General features: G+C 33.3%; 1 protein-coding gene across 1 annotated transcript; it reads right to left on the bottom strand.

The window, feature by feature from the left end:
* Nucleotides 1-15,346: 15,346 nt before the first annotated feature.
* On the bottom strand, nucleotides 15,347-18,337 carry LOC123718866 (farnesyl pyrophosphate synthase 2-like). The gene is made up of 6 exons (XM_045675801.1): nucleotides 18,081-18,337; nucleotides 17,540-17,696; nucleotides 17,300-17,440; nucleotides 16,646-16,849; nucleotides 16,007-16,240; nucleotides 15,347-15,691 (listed from the first exon to the last, which is right to left on the bottom strand). Exons 1-6 carry the CDS (start codon nucleotides 18,119-18,121, stop codon nucleotides 15,347-15,349), a joined length of 1,122 nt encoding a protein of 373 aa, XP_045531757.1. The 5' UTR covers nucleotides 18,122-18,337.
* Between the last annotated feature and the right edge of the window lie 5,215 nt (nucleotides 18,338-23,552).

Here is a 23,552-nt window from a genome sequence, read left to right as displayed (position 1 = left end):
CCGAGTTGCAAAGTTTGCGTCGTCCCAGATTTCTTACAGGATCAAACTTTTTAACACAATCAGCCTACGCCGTTCTTTTTCTTCCTTGAATTGCTGAGCCAACTTATTGAGTCTTTTAAAGCATCACGTTTTCAAATAATAATGTTGCCTCGTCCTCGTCATTTGGTTTGTCACTTTATACATCCGAAACCGTTAAACCGGGTTTTCTTAAAACACTTACGGACGCATAGTTCTAATTGAATTAGATTTTTCATTTCACATTTTATGTTTCCTTGAAACAAATATATGGTAAGGCTAAGTTCTTTATATTTGTAAAAATAAGTTATAAGAAAAGTTCAGTTCATTTTTTCATTAAAAACAAATATTTTATTACTTTTTCCATTCACGTATATTAGTTTTTATATTATCATCGCTTTGTAGTATTAGGAATTAGCATATTATTAATAAATAAAGCTCTTATAAATGCACCGGACTAGCACTACGTGGATTGTTCATCCATAGCCAGTCAATAGATTTTCATACCGAATAACAACTACAAATATTTCAGACTGAATTGGCAATTAGCTATAGTGCAGTGAGCACGTGAGTTTCTAGGAAACTCTTCATATCAAAATAATAAAATAATTGTGACGTAGATTCATGATATAACCTCTTATTGATAATCTGAGATACATCGCTTATTCATACCATCTTGGTTCGAAGTGACGGTAGCGATAATCAGATTTGATTCATTCCAAATGTATGAAAATTCGTACCATGACCTCGCGACTGAACCCAAATTTGATTGCTTCGGACAGTATAAATGATTCTAAAAAAGTTATTTTTTGTTCAACTTTTTTCATATAGAAATGTCATATATATAAATAATAATATAGTTTAAAACATATAGCATCAGTGCTTACTAAGTGGCTAGGTGGATGTAACAATGAAGTAATGTTTTCGAACCCTACACAGGTTTCCAAGAGCACAATGAATACTTGCTCGTACGGTGTAGGGCAACGTGAAAAAACCGGCAAGTCCATGATGCACAAACGACGACGTGTGTATACTTTCGCTTAAACTTTCCCATAAAAAAGACCAATGAACCTTTTACAGGGATCTGAAATAATAATAAGTAATAATAACGGAATTAAGTTTTAAGGATATTTTTAGTCGTTACTTATATTTTCATTTACTTATATTTCAATTCGGTGAGCTTTTGTTGGTTCGATTTTGTTAGACGAGCAGACTGCCTCTGCAGTGATGTGTCTGCCCAATGTATCACTAGAGGGTTACAGATTAACATTTATGAATTAATAATAAGTATGCCGTGAAATATGTAAATTTCCCTTACTACGCCTTCATATTTGCTCAACAAGTTTTGAGTTTGGATACAGTTGAGCTGAACAAAATTCTCACATTATTGAAGTCAACTTTTTATTCATGTTGGATAGACTTTATCTGCAGTAATGAAACTCACCTGACAACAAATTATTTAATTCTACTTCTAAGCCGTTCCCAAACAACCTACTAACTATAATTCGTATAGCCAATACAGCGAAGTATGAAGAAAAAGAAAACGGAAAAGAAGATGGCCGTTTTAGCGATCTAAACTACTAAATATTCAATTCATCAACAAGAGGGGTATTAAAAACCACGAAAGCTACAGTTTCTACAATTACATCTCAAATTTAAAAAGTAACCTATTGTATATTTTTATTGAGTAGAGTATGGCCGTAATACAGCACGTTAGTTCATTAAAAAAATCTGAACCATTTGAAGAAAAACGCGAAGGCGTTTACAACGATTCCGATAAATTGCGTAAAAGATCTTAGATCCTAAAAGAACGAAGAATATCTGACAAAGACCTTCGCAGATTTGAGCCATCTGTATGAGAGCCACGTCTCGATCAATGAAATTGATTTTCCTCATTATACTCCTCGCCTCACGTATTGTTCCTTGTATTCAGCTGTTGAAGACTTGGAGGACAATACGTCAATACCTGACGTTATTATGTGATGACGACGAAATTATTTTGATGATCGCTACCACAGTAACACTTAACTGCGAAATAAATCACACTATTATAATTGTTGTAGGGCTATACATCGCGATATTTCTACCTTAACATAAATTTGCCAATAAATAACACATCGCAATGCTATAATAGGATAGCCAGGCCTAAGTCCATGCAAAAATTGAGGAATGCATTATTTAACGAAATACTTAATGGCAATTCTACAAAACTTCTGAAGTACTTTTAGAGTATTTTATTGATAAAATGGCTTTTTATTTAATAAAAAAGTGCAGTTCCAGTATTTTCAGTAGCAGGCTCTTCGCGTAATCTAAATATTATTTTATTCACAATAAATTTACAAAAGAACGCTCTTAGGTTCATAATGCTGCGAGCTTTGAGAATTTGTATAATACGTGCATGTGACATCTCTTTATTAAATGTAATTGCATTTTCAAGGAAATAAACTTTAAAACAACATTTTAATGGTAAAAAATAAATTGCCATTTAGTAAGGATTAAAATAACTAGATCTTTTCTAATAATTTGCACACCCACAAACAGTACAATGTATACAAAAATGTTACCTGATTGCAAACTATTTTGTGTTTGTATTGAGTGAGCTGAGTGTTTTCACAACTACATTTTGCTTTGCCTAACAGCATTTGATATTCGAAATGGAGGACTTTACGTTTATTACAAATTGTGAAAGAAAGCATTACAAAGAAACAAACCACACCTTTAACAAGGAAGTTAATAAGTCAAATAATTCATCAAACAGTCCTACTCGTACTGAATTAATTGGAATCGAGTACGATTCAAATTAATTTTCTAATCAGCTTTTCTCAAGGTCTATTTGTGTTCGGTCGTCACTTTAGGATAAAATGAATAATTGATAAAATTGTATCAATAAAATAGTTTATGCCTAAATGGTGGTTTTTATTTATATATGTTAAAGTCTTTCTTTTACCTAAATAATTTTATTAAACCTTCCTAGAAATATATATCCTAGAGTATATTTCATAAGTAAATTTAAAAAGCGAGACCTACTTGTTTAGGTTACATTTGCAAAGTTAAACATTTATGAAATACGTTGTATGTTGTGATTCTTCAGTATTTATGCATTGTTTCGTAGTTTTATATTTTAGTAATACCAATAATTAATTTTATTTTTGTCACTTTTATTATAAACAAAAAAATATTTATTAAAATTGTGTTATATGTAATTAACTAATTCGTGTAATTAATCAATTTTAATTACTTCTCATGACAATTGCAATACAAACAGAATAAAATAATAAAATAAAGCAGTTTTAATCGAAGTCACCTGCATGACATGACATCGAAACATTGCGTAACTTTTTAATGATAATTTCCATGAAATCTTCAACTGTCAATAACCATTTGCTATTTTTACAAATAATATAATTTATAGCATTAATTTGAGAATGTATCGTTACGAGAATAACTGAGCAGTAGAATAAACGCATCCATTTTAGACACATATTGGACATCCAAAGATCCGATAGTTTTCGCGTCCTGACTCTTTACATTACATATATATTTCTTTTTTGTTTCTGTTCTACTGCACTGAAAACCATATGCCAGCATGGGGTTCAGCAACTACCGGGTCACCCGTTACCACCATAGAGGTGCGTCCGTCGGATAAAACGATATAGAAGATATAATGTGTCCCGTCCAGTCCCGAGGAACTGGAACTACAGAAACTATTGTGCTTGCAGTTTTTTCGCTAACACAAGTAAGATCTAATGTGATGTAATGTTTCATCTCATTTTCCATGACTTCGGGTAGTCCGATATATATACTAGCAATGAATGCCAACACAAGTGGTGTACATATCACTTCCACAGCAGCTCACATAACGAAGAAATCCACTCGCTGTAATACGACTCCCCGCCAAAAATTTAAGCGATATTATATAAAAGCTAATCCCGACAGCGTGTGGAAAATTAATAACAATTGTTCTTAGGTATAACACAATATTTGTAATGAGCTCTTCAATATGCTAATTTAAATTTCTGCTCGACTCAGACTAGTGTTCGATCGTTTATCATAATAGCTTTATATTTGCGGGGAAATTGCAACTCTGTTGTGGCACTCTTGTCGTGCAGTTGAATATTGTTTTTACTCTATGTTGTCTCCATAATGTAATGGCACAGATAATCAAGTAATCGGTAACATAATTCTGTTTGTTCGGTAGTCGGTCCCACTGAAACGGATAGAAGAGGTGTAAAATACTTACTATTTTAAAAATCAAACAAAACAAGTATATGGTTTCTTGCTGTTGTTTCCTAAATACATTTTATTAATGATTAATGGCTTCCTTGATATTTCTATTTCGATGCCGTGCTCCTCGTAAACAAATGCTCCTCCTCGAATCCTTTATTCCGTTGTTTCAAAATAAATAATAGTTAGCCTCTTTTTATACTAAATAATGCGATTTCTTATTAATTTAGTATTCATTTTATTTAGTAATTGTATATCTATCACGATAGGATAAGATCTACACCACATAAAATTATTTGTTTTACTTATTACATAATTTTATATAAGTTAAATGAGTAGTATAACAATATAGCCTTTTGTTTTTCACTTAACATTAATTTTTAATTAATTAACTAAGAAGGTTAGTTTCGGTAATGAGCACGCACTTCCGGAATCCAGTAGCTGAGGGCCCCTCAGTAAATAAACTTTTCATAAGCTTGCTCAACGGTTGCATCTTAAAGCTCTTTCAACCGCCGCAACCGTACTGTTACTGTTGTTATATCAAACACGTCAGAATTTATATATTTTTTTGTTTTTAGCACCCGTATAAACTTTTGCTGATTCGTGCAAATTTGTGTGTATTTGATGTAATATTTTTGACTTAAATACTGGTTGATAATTCAACTAGTGAATGTGTACCGCACATCTAGAGAGAAATAGAAAAAAAAAGGTTATCTAGAAATAAAATTGAGTAGTGCTCAATTTTATGCTCAAAATGTCTTTGAGTAAAATAGAATCATTCCCAGTTAATGAAAAACGAGAAAAACCGCTGGGTCTACAGTGCATCATTCAATGATGAGGTTGACTGCGCTGCTACTGCGCCTAAAAGATCTGTCAATGAAAGATATCATATATTATCTAAATGTACATAGTTAAAAACGACGAAACTAAAACTATTTTCTATACTTTATTGACTTTGCTTTGGGTTGGAATTGATTTTCTGATGTAACTGTTAAGTCGTCTCCTCTTAAGTTATTTATCATTAGAATAATTATACAGTTATTCGAGTATAAGTTATTAATTAGTTGAGATAGTTCATAGTTCAGATATTCTCAAAGCACGATGCTGCTAACTTTCCCATTAGAAAACTTTAATATTCGTGTCAGTACCCTTCCGAAGTAATATTTGTACCTTGCATCTTAGTTGTCCAACTATTTTTCTACGAAAGATCTTTTTTTTTATTGGAACGTAACAAATACGTGCTGTGTCAAATAGATGAAAATATGACAACTGCATTATCAACACAAGCATTGAAATAATTTGAGATAAAATAATGTATTGTCTTACTTCGTACTTCGTAATGCAAATTTACTTTATAATTTATGAATTCTTATTCTTTTTTAGATTTGTCTGCTATTAGGTAAACGCCGAGTACCTATTCATTGAATTTGTTTAATAAAAATATTGACAGAAATGTAATTACATTTATTGTGGCCATTTCTAAAGTGGCTTATATTAACGTTGGCCCCGCTGTGTGTATTTAATTCGCTAAGTTCAACTATCCTAGATTAACTTTCAAGAAAACGTAAATGACATGCCTCACTTGGAAACCCCAGGAATTTTTCGTTTCCCTACGTGTCGCCAAAGTTATAATATGAAAATGGCTAAAGTGAACGCCTTTAAGCATACGCTCTGTGACTACTATACTATATGTAATGTATGTCCGGGGCATTACATCACAACGTACTACCATCCAGAAATAAATATCTATCAAAAAAACGCACAATTACAAATATCATAGATCATAGCCTATTGAAAAGTGTAAAGAGAATTATTTTGGCTTCCACGTATAGGATTAGTCATGCCGCAGACACGCTACTATTGCACTCATATTGCTCATGATGATTTTTCTGCAGGTATATATATAACCAAGATTTAACAAAAGTTTGGTAACTTAATTAAGCTCAGTTGCTTTTCTAATGTATACGTACATACAAAATGAGAAATACATAATTACTGAACAGTGGTTTTTCACTTATTGATGAGCTACACTAAAAGTAATTGAAAATCAAATATCGTTCAGCGTTGAAACTACTTGTTTTATGTTTATTGTAAAGAAATGCAATCAGTTGTCTTTGGTGCTTGCTAAAATTTGCGAAATTGGCTAAGGAGGGCCCTAGTTCTACGGCGCTGCTGAAAAATTACCAAAAGTATCGTCTTTTTGTATTACCTTACTTGGCAGACCCTTGAAAGTAACACCCAATGAGAAAATTGTCTTTTGGTTTCGGGTTCGTAGTTATATATCAATCGAGACTGTAAGTAGTGCTTTGTACAACGTTTTAATCATCTTCTACTTGCAAAAAGTGCCTTGTTACCGGTTTTTTAGTTCCGTAATGCAAAATAAAATAATAGCCCAGTTGGGTAGAGGCATTACAAAGATTTTAGGTATAAATAAAAACACAAATTTTAATTGATTAACTTGGCTGTAAAAAGACGATTTGCGACAAAAAAAAGACGACAGAATAGACTTTATTGTCATATACATTTAGATCAGCGTTGAATAACACGGTGAACGGCTTAATCATAAACCTTTGATACAAATAAAATTCTCACGTCGGTCCCCGAAAGATAATAGAAAAAAAAACACATCGACCGAGCATTAGATTCATCATCATACAAAAATAATTCATACCTCACTTACAAAATGTCGTCCCAGAATTGCCTAAATGAACGAAATCGTAGGGTTGTGATGTATATATCGCCCGTTGCAGATATTCCGTTCACCTTAAGCTATTTTGTATAAAGGCTCTCAGAAAAGTTCATATCGTTAATTTTAACAAAAGTATTTCTGATGAATTCGTATAAGCGAATTTTCCGCTTTTTGTTCCTTTTAGCACAAGTTCTGCCGCTATTCTCTTTGTTGTAGAGCATCACAAAAATAAAAAATAATATTGACAAATGAACTTATCGCAGGATCGAAGCGGTAAATTCTTGCTAATTTTGGTTATACTTGACAACAACGTTTATCCCCGACATCGTAATTATAAAATAAACCGTTATTTTGAATTGAAAGCCACTATATTTTATTTCTGTCCGATTTTTTCGGCTTAATCTTACTAAACCTTAACTCTCCTGTTATTTTAACAACTTCAAAGTTCACGCAAATTTTCACAGTACTTCTAATTGATGTCGAATAACCACGTTTTTGGATTTAAGCCAAATTGTGTAAGTTTACCACATCGTTGTCTGCAAGTAATATTTTGGTGGATATTGCGGTGATACAGTGGCGTTTCGCTGAAATATATTTATTTAGCTTCACCATAGCTCGTTTACTTTACTACGATCCACACGTATTATATACACATATTTGGCTTTTGGGCCTTAAGCGAAGCTGTCTTTATTTAGTAGGATCAGCTAAACGCGTACATAATTTTTATATGTTAATTAAATACATCATATAATGTCATCGAAGGTGTTCTTACAATACAGAATCATTGCGCCCCAATGTGACCGCAATCCATCATGATTGCTCAGCAGACAGATGTTCGCAACTCGCTTACATTCAAACCGAGCAAAATATAGATTCGTTTTACGTGACCGGAAAGCAAACTAAGAACTCTCCAATACTTGGGAAAAGGTTAGCCAAGCCGTTATTGGGAAACTATGCTAAAAAATAATATTAAGTTAGAATAAGTCAACAATTTTGATATATTATATTCCAACGATTCAATCATGCTAAACGCATTTTAGCCAAATGAATTGGCAATATTCATTTAATAATATTTATTTTAGTTTGATGAATTTCTTTTAAAAATAAACAAAAGAAAGTCGTCTCCAAATGTTCGCATTTTAAATCCATTTAATTGTCCACATCGAGTTAACGACAGATGTTGAAGTTAGGATTTAGATTAGGGACAACTTGGAGTGACGTTCGTTGGGTTTTCGTTCGTTCACTGATAAGGATAATGTAAAAGAAACTTCGTAACAGCCCGTGACGTCTGGTTGAACTTCAATTGTTGGTCGCGCTTGTAATGCTTTTTCATGGTACTTTAAAATTAATTATTACTCGAAACTCACAAAACAATTTGGGCGTCTGTGTTAACTTTTGTTAATTCACTCTATTCCGTTTTACGATACTCCAAGTCAAATCATGTGTACAGATTGTGAGTATAATATCTGTTAATTTTTGTTAACGAAACTGAAAGGCATAGAAAAGTCCGTCAGTGCACAGCCGTGATGCCAACGCGCAACCACAGGGTTTAAAGTCGACGCAGAGCTACTGGAAACCTGCTCATTCTGATAGAACCGTTAACAAAAAAAATAGTTACAGCAACCACGTGGAACTTCATAACAAAAGTTCTCTTTGGGTACCGTTTTTATTTTCATTTAAGTTTGTCCGAGGTGTTTATTACAAAGTTATTTAGTGCTCTTAACTATCAGCTGAAATCTTCCTCCCAACTTAAAATAATTCCTACTGAATATTAAGAAAGGTGTTCCAACATAACGCTGTTCATATACCACATTTGAAATCGTTATACCACCTAAAAAATATATTTTGTAGGAAGAAGGTGAGCAGCCCTCTTTGTTTGATGCTTGATGTTTGCTTGGTGTTCGGCCGATTCTCACTTTCACCGTACGTAACACACGACCTCGAAGTCAAGAGTGACACTTTTAACCGCTGTCTACATTGTTCCGCTGGGTTACATTTATAAATCGTTCATAACTCTTCTAAACAGAGATGATCCCTTAAGTAATTTAGACGGCTAATAACATCTTCACTAACTTTCGAAATTGGCCAAACAGATTGTAAAACTTTTCTTGTTTAAGTGGTTTTAAAGCATTGTGTTGTTATAACACTGCGCATAATAGGAAATATTTTTTCGTTACAAATCACTTGTCCTCCGAAAGAGAAACAAAGCTATTGAACTGCTTTATTCTTGTGACTGTAGTCTACGCGCACCCTTCAAGTTAACTTATATAACCACTATAAATCATGAAGCTGACTCGGGTGAGAGTTTGTCCAGAAAGTACTAAATAATTATTCCCTTTTAAATTGTACCCACGTTTAATAAAGACGTTTAATTCAGTAATAACTGACGATCCAATACACAAGTCTACGTGACGAAATCTACTTACACATAATAAATCATAGATTAATAAAAAACAATGCAAGGATATTATATTACATCGCTTTTGTGCTATGACAATGCACTGCGGTTCATAAATGATAAAATAAATACTTTTTTCTTTAAACGTTTAAGTTCATGAGACTTGAGCACACATCACAACACACATATTTAAGGTGAATAACGGTATTGCCTATTATCACGTAATACCCAGACCGTTCATGTCCAATGCAATTTCACTAAGGGTTTTTTATACGCAAATACAAATTTTATACTTTTTCTTCTAAGCTTTAAGCTTAACGTGATAAATAGTTAGTTTCAATGCTCAAGTGGCGTCAGAATTAATTAAAACAAAATGTCACATTACATCACGATCACTCATTGTCGAATCTCGTCTATCGATCACGAGTGTTAAGCGCTTAGTGTAATGGCCTTAACTTAGATGGATCACTGTATGATCTCGAACTAAGTTTTCGGTGCTCACTAATAGCTTACTACCTACCCTACTTAGATACCCTAATCCAAACTTAGGATTAGTAGATTGCTATTTATTTATTTGAAAAATAGTTTCTCAAATTAGTTTGTGTCCTTTATGTTGTAAAAGGAAGGTAATTAAACATATTTTAATGATTGGCCGATTAATACAAAGCACGGCAAGTTGAACAGTTATGTAATTTGCGTAAACCGGTGACGTTGGATTTGATTCTTGACAATATCATAATCGATACTAAATGCTTCGTAACAATGGCTTGTCCATAAAATAATGATGCAGATTGATTTTATTCATATATTTGGAGAATTTATCAATAATGATGTCAATATATGGTCAATCCCATTTATAGTAATGTATTTGTTAGCGAAGTTAACATAAACGCGGACATAATTATCCGAAATACACTATGATTTGTGACCAATGAAGTACCATAATTGTTGAGACAACAACCGTGTCTAAAATTATGAGCGTATCATCGAGAAACGTGGTTATATCGACTTAGAATTAATGGAACATGCCATTAACGGGGCTGATCACACGTCGGTCTTTTATTAAAGCAAATGAAATAAATCAAGTTACACGTTTTAGGAGGTTGATTAATGGCCTTTCCTCAAATACGTTTATTACGTATGTTCAATTTGAAATACTTATTTATACCTATGTTAAAATCTTAACCATATTAGACCATGATAAAATTGCTAATACCGAGCCTTCATATTACGTATAATATTAAAAGTATATTTCATTTTTGAATATAGGCGTAACATTTGGAATATAATGACAGTGTAAAGCGTTAAGCTAAGCTAAAGAAATTAGTAACGATTGCAATCGGTTCCCATACAAATAACAGGCCTAAAACTCCAACCATTTTAAAAAGAAAATGCACTGAATCGCGCTAACAATGTGTATTCATCTGCTGAGCATAATGTATACAGGGTGTCGAAGTGTTTCACATTTTTCTGTTTAGGCAAGTAGGTTTAGTAGGTGTAGTAGGACTTTCTCAACCAAAATCCAAGGCAAGCGAATCCATAATCATCGCAGATCTAATCTCACCTTCACATTTTTATAGCAAGTGAAAGTGCCAAAATAAGTTAGAAAATTCCATTGAGATCACGTGCAGTTGCCATCGTAGCGTTCACTTTTCACGGACAGAGGTGGCATCTTAAAATGATTTACGCAAGAGATTGTACCGGATATAAAACGAGAGCCCATTAAATAACACGGGACCAGACAAATGTCTCAGGGCTGGACCTGACGTCAAAATATACAATGTGTCTTGAGAATGGTTCTATATCTCTGAGCCATAGTACATACGGTCTGAAAATTAAAGACATAATTCAAGAAATGTGAAATTAACAAAACAATATTTAAGAAAATGAAAGTGCTCCGACAACCTGTTGCATGCAACTGAATTTCATCATCGAAAATTGCGGCAAAATAAGAAATTCTATCAGTATGACTTTAACCTTTGTCACTGGAAGACAAAGTAAACTACTTTGTGGAACCAGTCGTAGTCTTAACATCGACACGACTTAACATCTTTCTAGAAAAGAGCGTTCCTTAAAGGTCGTTGTAGCCCGCTTCTCTCCTGTCTCTCACAAATCCAAACTTGACAAGAGAAAGGACTAACGGTTTAAATATAAAAAAACATAACAAACACTTCTAATTTACAATGTTACGAAAGAACTGATGAGATTTGACATCAAATATGGAAAGACTTATAAAAATATTGGCTCCGAGATGAAATGTTTCAAGTGAATATTGGTGTTGACACAAACGTATGGCCAAAGGCTTGTTATTCGTAGGTATGCGGGTACACAACGAGACTTGCATGTTTTATTATTCCTAGTCAAATAACATTGCTTTTAGAAACAACTTATTCTTTAAACTTCTTCTGACCACTGTTTTCAAAACTATACAATATATATTATTCTCTGCGATATTTTAAGAATATTTCATATTTGGTCCTCTCTACCAGATTCGGCGAAACCAAAGATTTAATGAGAGATCGGAGATACAACGAAAAATGTATATTTTATATAAAGTTCATTTACTTTGCGCAGGCAATGTCAACTACGTAGCTACGTTTTTTTAATAGTAAATAAAATTTAGAATCACCTATTGCAATACAACATTATTAAACTTAAATCGTAATATCTTCTACTTAATTTGTAAGTATTTATTACTGCAAATGCATTGCTCAGTAATTAGTGCACGCGACGTAAAACGCGTAGGCATCTGATTTGATTTCCGGTGAATCAATATTTTGGATTATTATAATAGGCACAACTACAAGGCAATTTGTGCCTAAACGAACATTGATGACAAAAATGAGTGAACCCTATTCCCCATTAAACAGTTTCCGGACATCAAACAACGTTGTGTAGATTGTAATTACTCCTGTCTTTCCATGTATTCAAAATGGCCTCTAACGAGTCAAAAAGCAATTATTAATTAAAAAACACGTCGCCATAACAGGGAAACGATTAAAGTCTGTGTTTGACTTTTGACCCTTCAAAAAATTCTTTGCATGAGTGCATCGCTAACAGTAAATTTACCTGCAAGCGTCGCCGGCGGCCAACAGCGAACAGAAATTAATACTCGTTCCTTTGATCTCTCCGAATCATATGCATAATAACGTAAAATGCACGATATAGTACTGTATTAACTGGATATTGCACATAGGTTTCGTTTATGAGATATTACTTCCGTCTGATACACTTCCGGAATTTTTAAATGACTGAGGGTTGGCAAAGCGACATAACTCACCATGCCAAAGCCAGACTAATTACCATTGTAATATTTGCAATATCTGTATTACACGCAGGTGTAGGACTTTTGAATGAAGAACTAGCAAAATATACGGACCAATATAACTATTTAATTGCTTAGAATATTAAAAAAATGTTGTAGCTCTCACTTGGAGACGAATAGTTTGTCTAAAGAGGGTTATTTTATAGGTTTAAAATGTATTTTGGCTTAGAGACCCAAACTCCTGTCGTGGACACTTGGAAGAAAGCATACGCAGGAATGGGATTTGTGCTTCGAAGGGCAACAACGTTCACTAATATTAAAGCCATCTAAAGCTTGTACAACGCTCTGTTTAGAAGTATGTTGGAGAGTAACTCGTCTGTTTGGGCTCCGCAAGAAGCTAAATACTGCCTTATGTTGGAGCGCATACAGAATAAATTAGCACGACACCTCTGTAACAGACTGTATGGCGTCTATCCTTTAATGTACCCAACATTATTTGCCTTAGAGATGGTGGGGTATAATAAATAGGAAACCAGACGGGACTTACAGTTGGCCTACTACGTACTGAAAGTCTTGAGGGGTTTAGTGTGCACCCCAAGTGTACTCCAAGAACTGCGTTTCTTTGCACCTATAGGATATGTGCGACGGCGAAGGCCTGGGTTATTGGCGACACTTAGGGCAAGAACCAGTCTGTTGCACAGATTCCCATTATCCAGGACGTTGCACCTACTGAATGCTGTCTTCGCAGTATTATTATTATCATTATTGCAAATACCAACAGTATGAACCAATATTACCTAGATCATGTAAAAAGTACATTATTTATTTATTAAGGGTTAAAGGAAATAATACATCTATCACGTAGAAGCAATACAAATTTCGAAATTCAAACCATTTCATCGGTAAAAAGAATTTTAATTGAATCTTGGTTTGTTCGCCCAAAATTTGTGTTATCTGATGCAAATGAACGAATGCTATTTAAGTTTTTCCAACGTTCAGAGTTGTTAATTAAGTACTTTTCACTTTTTGAAAGTTTAATTACTGCTATTTAGAGCAGAGAAATTAAGCTTCGTTGTATTTTTTGCGGGATTTTATCATTTTCTTACATGCTTAAAGAAAATATGGTTTCAGTTGCGATCGTAAAATGCTGATTAATTTGAGTCTATAAATAGAGAAAAAGTTCACTAGGCTTAAACATTGCAAAGGCTTCGGTTCTTCGTCTGAAGACTCTGCTTACGAACGCCTACAAGACTAGTTCCAATTTATTTGTTGATACCGCTTTCCCTTTTTCATATCTAAAAAAATATAATTAGTAAACTTATTTCTTCAATATGAAATGAGAGGACTGAACATACTGACAGCCTGTGACAGATATAGAGTTGTGATTTTGATACTTGTTTATCGAATCGCAATGCGACTACATTCTGTCTCTTTATCTTTTTTCAATAATCATGATCGCTACAAATTACATGATATACGACGCGCACTATGCGTTTGATTAGCGGAAATGTAATTATGGTAAGCCTATCTACTAAATTAGTACTAAGCAAGGCAATCTCCATGTAACAAACGCCATTCGTTAACTAGCTGTGGTAATTAAAATACATGAAATCGATCACCAACCTGTCTGTGGTTTCAATTATTTCACATATTTGTTTGGACTTACACTGTTTATTTGAGCACGTGCATATTCTGAAATATGAAAAATGAATTTTGATTCGAATTCACACTTTTTAGGTTTGGAGGGTGAAGAAACACATAGAGTAAATCTTTAATGTAACGCACTTTTTAATTCACTACGTGCAATGACAACGATCTAAGGCTTTTTAAATCTATATGAACAAAGTGATTTCACATCATTGTGAGAACAGTTGGAGAAAATCTTATATATCAAAGCATTTATTATAAATATTGTATCGTTTAGAACATTTGATCCTTATTTTAAGCTGAAGTCAGATCGTAAGGCCTGTTAAAATCGAAACAAAGCGGGATAGATTCTTTGAGGCCCATTAACCATATATATTATGCAAATTAAGTCCCTCACTGCCATTTATTTGCTCCAATCTGCAAAATTTGTGCCTGATTACATTTGCCATTAATTCAATGTAAAACATACTTCTACTGCCTACTCTTATGTTAGTATTAAGTGAAGAGCTGGAAGAAAGGGACAGACATACGATTTTTGAAGAGATACATTCAGAAGCACAATGCATGCGTGTAACTGTGAAGAAATATAGTATAAGATTTATTGTATTTACACGAAAATACTATCGTAGGAAGCACACTATAGCTAATTCAGTTCAGAAGAAACAACGCCAATACGGAGCGCAAAAGTTCTGACTTCCAAATCAAGTTTATGTTCTTAATCGTGATATTATATTGTATTATATTATATTATAAGGTAACAAATTGATGCGCAATGTATTTGATTCAGGGTACCACACAATTTAGTTCGTGTAGTCCATGAGCACTCAGCTGAACTAGACAAAGGGCGGTAGACGAACTAGTTTCAATATAAATCCAACAACAACAATTAACTCGGAATATAGTCAATGTTCATTGTATCAACCTTGTAATTCACAAATATTAGTTACTTGTAATTACTTTACAATTAATAGTAGTGATCAGTTTTTATGATTTGATAAATAAAATAATATTGAATGAGGAATAAATAACCAGTAAAATTAAGAAATAAATTGGGAAACAATAATTTATTCGGTACTCTAAAATATGATCCATTTGTTATGACAATGACTTAGGATGACTGATTTTGGTGGTGTTTTAATACATCATCTAGTAGATTTTCAAATAATGCATTCGTTCGAATATCCAGTTGTTGCGAGATATCTAGGATAGTCTTCTTGCACTTTTCCACCTCTCGATAATAAAGCTCAGGCAAGTCGAGCTCTTTGTAAAGCAACTCGACCGCGTCAACTTGATCTTTCTCGTGCCTTCCATAGTTCGCTAAAAAGGTTGCACGCTGCGCGGGATTCGACATTTTAAGAGCTTGGACGGCTAACCATGTACATTTACCCTCTTGAATGTCGGAGCCCAACTTGCCCCTTGTCTCTTCAGAAGCAAAGCAATCGATATAGTCGTCCTGTCAGAACGAAGGTATTAACAAAATGAAATTTGTTATACAGAGTGATACTATACTGTTCAACTCGTCTGCCCGAGCAGCGCAAACCTTGTTTTCAATCGGTTTCAAGTATCAAGAACATTATAAACTCACAACACGTCACTCGCTCATCAAATAATCTATTTTAAAACAAATATTAATTAAGTCGATTCACAAAAACTTATAATCGCAGTGCATCACTCAAATAATATTAAGGTATAATATAAAGAGTTGTGTTGATGTTGATGTTACCTACAAATATGTCATTTCCATGGACTTAGCTATTTCAATACTTACTTGCATTTGAAATAGGAATCCTAAAGCCAAACAGATTTGTTCAGACATTTTATGCGAATGCTGAGGCACATCGGAGGCGAGGTACAATCCTAGAAATACTGGTAACTTGAACGTGTAGTATGCTGTTTTATATGTGACTATGTTCGTGTATCGCTCCAGAGTATACAGAGTGTAGTCATTGCGACGAGCCATTGTGTAGTCGAGGTTTTGTCCGATGGATGTGTAGAATATGGACTAAAAGTAAACAAAACCTTGTTAAAATACAAATATTTTTAAATACGACAATATCTGAAATTGGTATTTATCACCATAACTTTAAAGCCATATATTGTTCAGTATTGTTTCCACCTACGTAAATCCGATATGATTGCAAAATCGTGCTCACGTTTATCAAATTATTGTATTTAAAGTACTGGAAATGTTACATCTATAGAAGTTATTTTTAATGTTATTGTATAGAAACGCGAAACCTTAAAAAGTGCTTCGGTTTTAAATGGAATGATTTTGCTTTTCATGAGATCTCGTACTTTTCGTAAAGGGGATATATTGAAACGTTTGGCCTTTACCCAGGATTCGGGATAAATTTAACTTTACAATTTTTTCAATCATTAAGAAAAAAGTAATCTATATATTACTTACTTCGTTAATTAAATGTACTATACTGTTATACAATGGCAATTTTTCACAGTATTCCTTCAAGATTTCGTACACTGCACCCAAAAGGAGGCTGCAATCATTCACAGTTTGAGTCCCAACTTCCGGTATTAAATACCAACATGGCTGACCTCTCCGTGTCGAAGATCGATCCAAAATATCGTCCGCCATTAGGAAGAATGCCTGTATCTAAGCACCGAGTTAGTTTCGGTTAATGAAATTTAGTATGAGCATTTCATATTTATGTATCTCTTGAATTCTTTATACCAAAGAAAAATATTGTTCATATGTGTGAAATGATGTACGGTGCTGCTTTATATAAATATATAAATGTGAGGTCATACTAAATAATTATATTAATATAGATATAAAAATTAAAGCAATAGGAATTAACTAATCTGCAAATGAATTGTAGGGCTGGGCTACATTAAGTAAATAAATCAAATGTGATGCATCATATGCCCTGTCTTTCTTTGGAACCCAATTTGGTGACCCAATTATATTAAATACAATCAATTATTTCTATATGTGGCAAATAAAAAGGTTTAACCGCACTTCACACTTCAATAAAATTGACCTACAATTAATCTGTCATATATATAAATAAATGGAACTGTTGAATACATTAAAATGACTTACCATTTCGACACACCAGCCTAAAACCTGTATCAAATGTAGGGATTCGTCAGTCATGCCGGCTGGTGTCTGTAACGTTTTGTACGCTGATAATGTTGTCATCGCTCTAACTTTTTTGCCTCCTTTAAGGTTATATTCGAAAATCTAAAAAAATATTACATAATCTTAGACGATGAATTTTAAGCATGTTTATTTATTATAATAACAATGGACATTGCAATGATTAAAATATAATGATATTACCCTTTTTAACCACTCCATGGTCTCTGTGTTGTGAGCCAAGGCTGGATTCTTCTTAAGGGTATCAATAATGCCGGGATATACACCTTGAAATGTCTGCATCTCTCGTTTATACTCCGTTGTTGAGATCGCACTTCTGCTGTATTGGCGTGTTAAGGATCTGTACATTTACAACGGTGAAGTATTAAGATGTTACCCACATTTCTTCGTCCGCATTATTTATTTTCATAACAAGCAAGCTGAACAATGTTTGAATTAATATGATATGAACATGAATAAATAAATAAATTATTTTTTGACCTTTCATTAGGTACCGAGAATAATTCAATTTTCGGTCGGTTCCTAAACATTATTCAAAATAAATTATACTATTGCTGTGAAATATTTAACGAATAATCTTGTACTAACGCATCACCTTGTTAGACTGACTTAGAAGTTTAATTTAAATAAAGTAAAGTTATAAACACACACTAAATTGCAATATTTTCATATACAGGGGGCAAAATCAAAAAAGCGACGCAAAAAAATATAAAAAACAGCGTACCTTAGCACAAAACCTCTGCTGCCCTTCAATAATTTCCACATTTTGAAAAACAATTTTCACAATCAGTAAAACCTCTTACAATAACTAGCACTCGGATACACTTAAATCGACACCAATTCAGACTGTCAATTGTTTCGCAACAAAGAGTAGTAAACCTAAAGTCAGCATTGGCAAGACTGACTAGACGAAGGCTTATAAATCGTAAGTCATTTGTTAATGATTTCAGAATTAATTAAATATCTTACAATACGATAGTAAACAAATTATGATTAATGAGTCTATCAGTAAATTATAGCAATTCATTAACGAGCGTTGTAACTAAACGTCGTGGTTTAAATGTTATTATAGCTTTTGAAATGGTAGGTTGACAACAAATTCAGATGAGTCTTTGTTCGAAGTTTCTGTGAACGTACGAGTACTGTTTTACTTTTCGATTAAAGTTACTTTACGTAAATGATTACCTTCGTGACGTAAGATTACTAATAAAAAGATAAAAATAACAACGAGTGAGAGTGTTGGCCAACGTAATGTAATAATTAAACTATCAACCTTCCTCCAAGTTACATTTAACTAAAGACTATTAAATATTCTTATTTATCCAAATTAAACATCGACATCTAAGAAGTTGCGTTTTAGATCTCATTTTAATTCGATCGGAATGAATTGATTTCATCATTGTGGATAAAATACTTCACATATGAGATCTTTTTAACTATTGTTATTAAAAATAGTTTATAATTATTTATAGGCACGACGATTTGTCGCATCGGAAAGCGCTGTTAAAACACTTACATGAACAATTTGCTTGAATTAGGTACTCTATGTTTTTTAATTTCAATTCAGCAACAGCTTCATTTTCGCGAACCGCAAATAATGCAATTTTACAATAATAAATTATATGGCCTTTCTAAAAATTTGAAATTTTATTAAAATAACAAAGTGCCACTTTCTTTAAGAGCATAAAATAAAGTTAGAAAGGCCGGGCCATAAGACAGAGTAACAATGTCGATACTTTAATGCATATTAAACTAACGCAATTGCCAAATAGAAATAAAACCATAATATCATTTTGACATAATGTACATAACATCGTAAAATGAAACCCATACATTTCTTACATTTACAGACATCTTGGCTGATCTTGTGGGTTCAATATCCTTAAGCCGAAGTAAAAGACGTCGTAGAAGTAAACCCTAAAAGGGTTTTGAATGAAGGAGCATATAAAATTGAATAAACTTCAGAACTGCAAAGTAAAATCGAGACATACATGCAATGCACGTTTATCCTGTTTTCATTGAATAGCGACGCTACTTCTATGAGTCTCTTTAATATTCAACAAACTGTTCTAGTACAAAACTAAAATGTTATTTTAGATTTAGACATGGGTGCATTGTCAAAACTTCAAGAGATGGACGTCATAACTTCGCGAAATATATGTATTTTATTAGTTACGAAAAGTTCAACGTTTGTGTGTTTTAGTAGTTATTTAATATTTTACTGTTACCTCGCGTGAACTAAGCACTACAACCGACTAGACTTCAACTACAGTAGTTTGCTACCACTTGCAATGAATTAACTTTACCTGCTCATAATATACTAGGTATCTCGTGACTTCAACAACAATGGCTCTTGTCCCAAAGTAGAAACCGTATATAATTTTAATACTCAAATCATTGCAAAGCAAAACTTAAAAACATGTAAAATGAACATAATATCAAATCAAACACGGGTGTGTCGTTTGACCTGAATCTATTCCAAATATCCAAATACTATATAATATAATAATAAGTAGCTTCAAATTATTGTTTAGTCAGTTTATAACTTTCGCAGTAAATCACATACATACCTACTCACGTAGTGCACACAGATTTCTGTCACTTAAAACTAAACCTCACAGATTTAATTATTCACGTCGACAACGTAAAAACGTGCCCCAACTGAAATTGCTTTTCGGTAGAGACATATGCTCTAGACTAGAATAAACTAATTTTCAAATACTGACCAAACAATCTCAAAATTGTATCGATTTTGATTTAGCGGATGTGCAGTGGTTACCTTATAACTTGATCACGACGAGCGCGTCGTCTACCTAATAACAGACATTAAACGTTCTTGTAATCCTAGTCCTAATATCAAAGTGAATTTATAATTGTATAAATAATAAATTAGTTAAATACAACTTCTACACTCTACTACTATCTTTGATGTGTATCTCGTATTTTTCGACTTTATTGGTTATAATATAAATGTTACCTCTTAAAAATAATAGTATTTAGATATTAATTCTATCGCATTAGTATATCGTGTCGGCCCTTCGAGTATTGTTACGAATCTCAAATATGCAGTCTGTTGCGGAGAAAATATATGAAAATTGTGCGCAGATTCTATAAAGTAATACTAATATCTTTGAAATGTATAAGTCGTGTAGTCTTCAATCTAGCTTTGTTTACTAAAATACCGAAACAAAATAATATGAAGCCAGTGGATTCCAAAAACTAAGCTTTGAATCTCATTTCAATATCGTTTCACTTCAAAACTTTCTGAATGGTGCTGGATTCTATTGAATAAAATAGTTTTTCGATAGTTTATGGTACTTCAGAATTGGCTCTCCATATTCGGTTTACGACTCACACTCGCTGCAGTAGCCACACTTATGACCGGATTCTATATCGAAACCGAATCGTAATTGTTACTACTCGTTGATACAATATGAATAATCAATACAATTCCTATGATCGCGTGGAGCAAGAAAGGTGTGCTATTTCTTTAACCAATGAGGATCTCTTCCAACGATTGTAAATACTATAAAAAAGTTAAATATATGCGCGTAGAAGTAGTAATATCGCACCATCTTATGTAATCAATGTCGCCAGCTAGGATTTTTTGCCAGTTTGCCCTTCTATTAGTTTATTATTATTTCCAGCTTGGAGTTAGGTGAATAATAATAATAATAAAAAAAATTGAAACATAAATTAGACCTGATTGTTGCGTCGAAGTTTTATCATCTAAGCGAGTGAACTAAAATGTATTATTTTTGAGCTCGTTTTTGTAGTTTTCCGTTCGAACGCTCAAATATCATTCCCAGTGGAAAAGTATCGTTGAAATCTCGTGAAGGCAGCGCACGTACAGCCTACAACTTGTTTTCAATACATCTCCCGTGGGAAATAAGTTTCTTTATAAGAATATTGCCACTTGTAACAGTGTCCAAAGATTCGACATAATGAAATAATAAAGCTAAATTAAATGTTACGAAAATTCACTGTCCCTTAGGCGCAGAGCGAATTTTCTCCGAGCCAGATATATCTTACGAACGGCTTGCGCTTTTATAACGCATTTGGGCTGCAACAGTCTTAAAAGATAGTTGAAAATACTGAAATTAAAGTCATATGCATGTGATAAACACAAAATGAAATCGAGCTATGCGTAATAACGTAAATATTTATTTTAAAAACTATTATTATACATTACGTCCTCCGGCCTATACCTCCTAAACCTAACCACTGCGACTAACGACGGCCATAGTCCTCCTCACCGTCCAGGGACAAAACTTCCTGAATATTGTTTTTTTGAATGTCTAATATTGTTTTTTTGAATGTCTAATATTGTTTTTTTGAATGTCTAATATTGAATTACATTTTAAAAGATATTCAGTTTTTTCGTTTTGATTTCCGTGGAAAAAAATGGAATAATATTTCATTTTCGATTGCGGTCCGGTAAAATCTGCCCATGAACAATCATGAATAAATTTCAAACCGATTTCCGAACAATACCTCATAATCAACCGTCAGACGGAATGAATTTTAAATTTTTGTTGAATTTTTAATAATTCCTTTTATTGTGGATTTGAGAAGCGGTAATATATTTATCAACAAAAAATTTACAGGACTCAACTGAAATGTAGTTACTGAATAAAACTCGTGAAGCAGCGAAATTACGGTGTAGACACACTCAAATTAAAACAAAACCTGAAAAATGTCGGCGCATAGTTATTCAACAATTTCACAGCTTTGCTAATTTACTCGTCGAGATAAAGAGATATGATTGAAAAGAATTCCTACGAATTTTGCTGCATTTGTTTGAAAAGGGACTGAAAGTTGGAAATTCGAGACTCGTAGAACGGTTTTCGATTAAGTATTGTCAGAACAGAGTTTTATTAATTGGATGCTTATTATTAACTATCTTAACTCGGCGCTCGAGTTACGTCAACAGCTTTGTTGTTCCTTCCCTATTCTCCTATTATATTATTTTATTCTTATGAAAGGTAATATAAATGTATATATGGTGTGATATCTCATCAGATTACCCATAATACATGTCACGACAATTACCTTTCTGTCATGTGCTCACACACTAGCAGTCTGGTTCGTAAAATCTTTTAATCTTATTCTATAAACTACGAGACTTCGGATTTGACAGATGCAAAAAGAAGGTGTTAGCATCCGGCCCGAGCTTGAGTTGGCCTTCTAGCGACAACTTTCAAATGAGCTGGGATGATCCTCTTTGTAAATCTTAATTCCAAAACTTATAAGATCACACCTCATATACAGGCCAGGTTTAGGGAAGCCTGTCATTGGCGTAATACTTATCCTTCGCCAAACACTGGCCTGGACCCTGAATCAGCATTGCCTTCCCTGAGGAGCGCCCATATGTACTTCTCATAAGTGTCCAAGTGGCTTTGTAGTAAGTACACCATGGCCTCCATTGCCAAATCAGCTCAACGCTCAACGACACCATACACAGCTTTTTTGCCTCTTCTAATGTTCAAACCATTTTGGAACCTACAGGCATTGCTAGAGACGATGGCAAGCGGCCGGAGGGATATCATTGATCCTTTGGACGATGGGACGGGATATGGGATGCTACTTGTTAAGACAAGTTAATCCATGTGTGGTGCTTACCTCGCTCAATGAATAATATCGCAATTGAAAGCATTAAAAGCACACTGCCATACAGATTCAACTTTTTACATTTATTGTATTTTTCTATTAATCCATTTTTAATTATTTATTATTATTATTACTATGAAGTTTAAGATTATTGTAAATTCTCTAAAAATATAAATAAATACCTAATGTTATTTTGATAATTTATGCATATTAATGGAATAATTTAAATAGAGGTATTCAAATTTCTAGCTTCACAGGAAAGCCTTTTAGTCAAAATATCTACTGAATAAACGCGACTGAAACGCTTGAAAATCATTTAAATGAAGGTTATTTATTGGCTTTACATATTTTATAGCATTTAAAGTACGGAGGCCTGTAAATACTTAGTCGTTCTCCGAAGACGCTAAATATAATGTCGTAACTTAAGACGACACTACTATAGAAATCTATAATTTTAGTAAAATAAATTAAAGAGTTTACAACTTTCTTAAACGCTAGCACGCCACTTGTAAGTGTCCTGCCGATACGAAGCAGGCGGCCTGGCAGTTTGACTTTAATTCAGAGTTGTCATTTCCACTTACATACG

The sequence above is a fragment of the Pieris brassicae genome, chromosome Z (genome assembly GCF_905147105.1).
Source record: "Pieris brassicae chromosome Z, ilPieBrab1.1, whole genome shotgun sequence".
Classification (NCBI taxonomy): Eukaryota; Metazoa; Arthropoda; class Insecta; order Lepidoptera; family Pieridae; genus Pieris; species Pieris brassicae.
Note: the sequence above shows the minus strand (reverse complement) of the source record. Positions and strands in the feature narration are given on the sequence as shown.